This window comes from Papilio xuthus, unplaced genomic scaffold (assembly GCF_000836235.2).
Source record: "Papilio xuthus unplaced genomic scaffold, Pxut_1.1 DF824750.1, whole genome shotgun sequence".
Taxonomy (NCBI): domain Eukaryota; kingdom Metazoa; phylum Arthropoda; class Insecta; order Lepidoptera; family Papilionidae; genus Papilio; species Papilio xuthus.
Genome location: NW_013533899.1, coordinates 1 through 1,095, shown reverse-complemented (window position 1 = coordinate 1,095; position 1,095 = coordinate 1). Strand labels below are relative to the sequence as shown.

The 1,095-nt window shown below is 48.6% G+C and overlaps 1 protein-coding gene across 1 annotated transcript; it reads right to left on the bottom strand.

Annotated features, from left to right (window-relative positions):
- Positions 1-71: 71 nt before the first annotated feature.
- LOC106127324 (RNA polymerase-associated protein CTR9 homolog) lies at positions 72-1,089 on the bottom strand (the record flags this gene model as incomplete). The annotated part of the gene is made up of 3 exons (XM_013325407.1): positions 907-1,089; positions 355-563; positions 72-201 (listed from the first exon to the last, which is right to left on the bottom strand). Coding segments are annotated over exons 2-3 (288 nt in total), but the record flags the coding sequence as incomplete, so codon positions are not given.
- Between the last annotated feature and the right edge of the window lie 6 nt (positions 1,090-1,095).

The window sequence follows — 1,095 nt, the reverse complement described above, 5'->3', positions numbered from 1 at the left end:
TTAGCGGTATATTGAGAAAGTTTGTGTGTATCTGTATGGATGTGTATGACAGTAATTTGCACATAGATTACCTTTTTCCTGCCGCGCTTAGCGGGCGGGTCGCTGTCGCTGCCCGAGGGGCGGTCTCGGCGACGTCGCGACTTGCCCTTGCGGCTCTCACCGCCCTCACGCTTGCGACTCTTCTTCTGCTTAGCCTCGCGACTACAATAATACAACACTTACTATACCACAATCATGCATTATATTTAAACCTTCTGTAAATTAAACGTCTACCGATTTAAAGTGGGTTTCTGATACCAAAATGTGCGCCCATATATTTGTCGCAATCTTTGTATTAATATGATTGTAACTGACCGTTCTTCTCGTGGTGCGTCGCTGCCACTGGCGGGCGAGTCGGAGACGTACTCGTCGCGTCTCCGTCCGCGCGCTCTCGCCTTGCCCTCCGCCGGCATGTCGGCGAACACCAGCGCGTTCTTCGTCTTCTCCTTGAACTCCTGTCGCTTCTGCAGCATCTCCACAGTGCTCTTCGCCTGCTCCTCCTCGCGACGCTTACGTTCCTCTTCCTACAAAATTAAGGAGTAACCAAGGGTTTTCCAGCATCTTAAATAAGCAACTTGGTAATGAATCAAGCAAATTACATCGCTTTTTTAAGCTAATAACATAAAACTTGATTTTATGCATTGATTTTGTGATTCATTTCGGTTTTGTAATAATCAGTGTTTATCGGTCATATAATGAGAGTGCAATTCAAACAATTTTAACACATTAAATGCTACCGACTCGTATTAAGTCCACTATGAAAAGGTAGTGGCATGAAATGTATTAATATAGTAACAAATGCGCATAGTATATGCGACGAAAAGAGTTACAAATATCATAATTCCTTATAAGAAAATGGAATACAACCTGTTGCCTGCGGAAGGCCTCGCGCTGCTCTCGCTGCCTGTCTCTCAGCGTGAGCTCCTCATCGTGCTGCCTGCGTGCGCGCGCCACGTGCCACTGCGCCTGCGACAGCAGATCTGCGCACTGCCGGGCCTCCGCGGCCGCCGCGCTCGCCTCGAACCGAGTGCGCTCCTGACCCTCGCCGCTCACTGA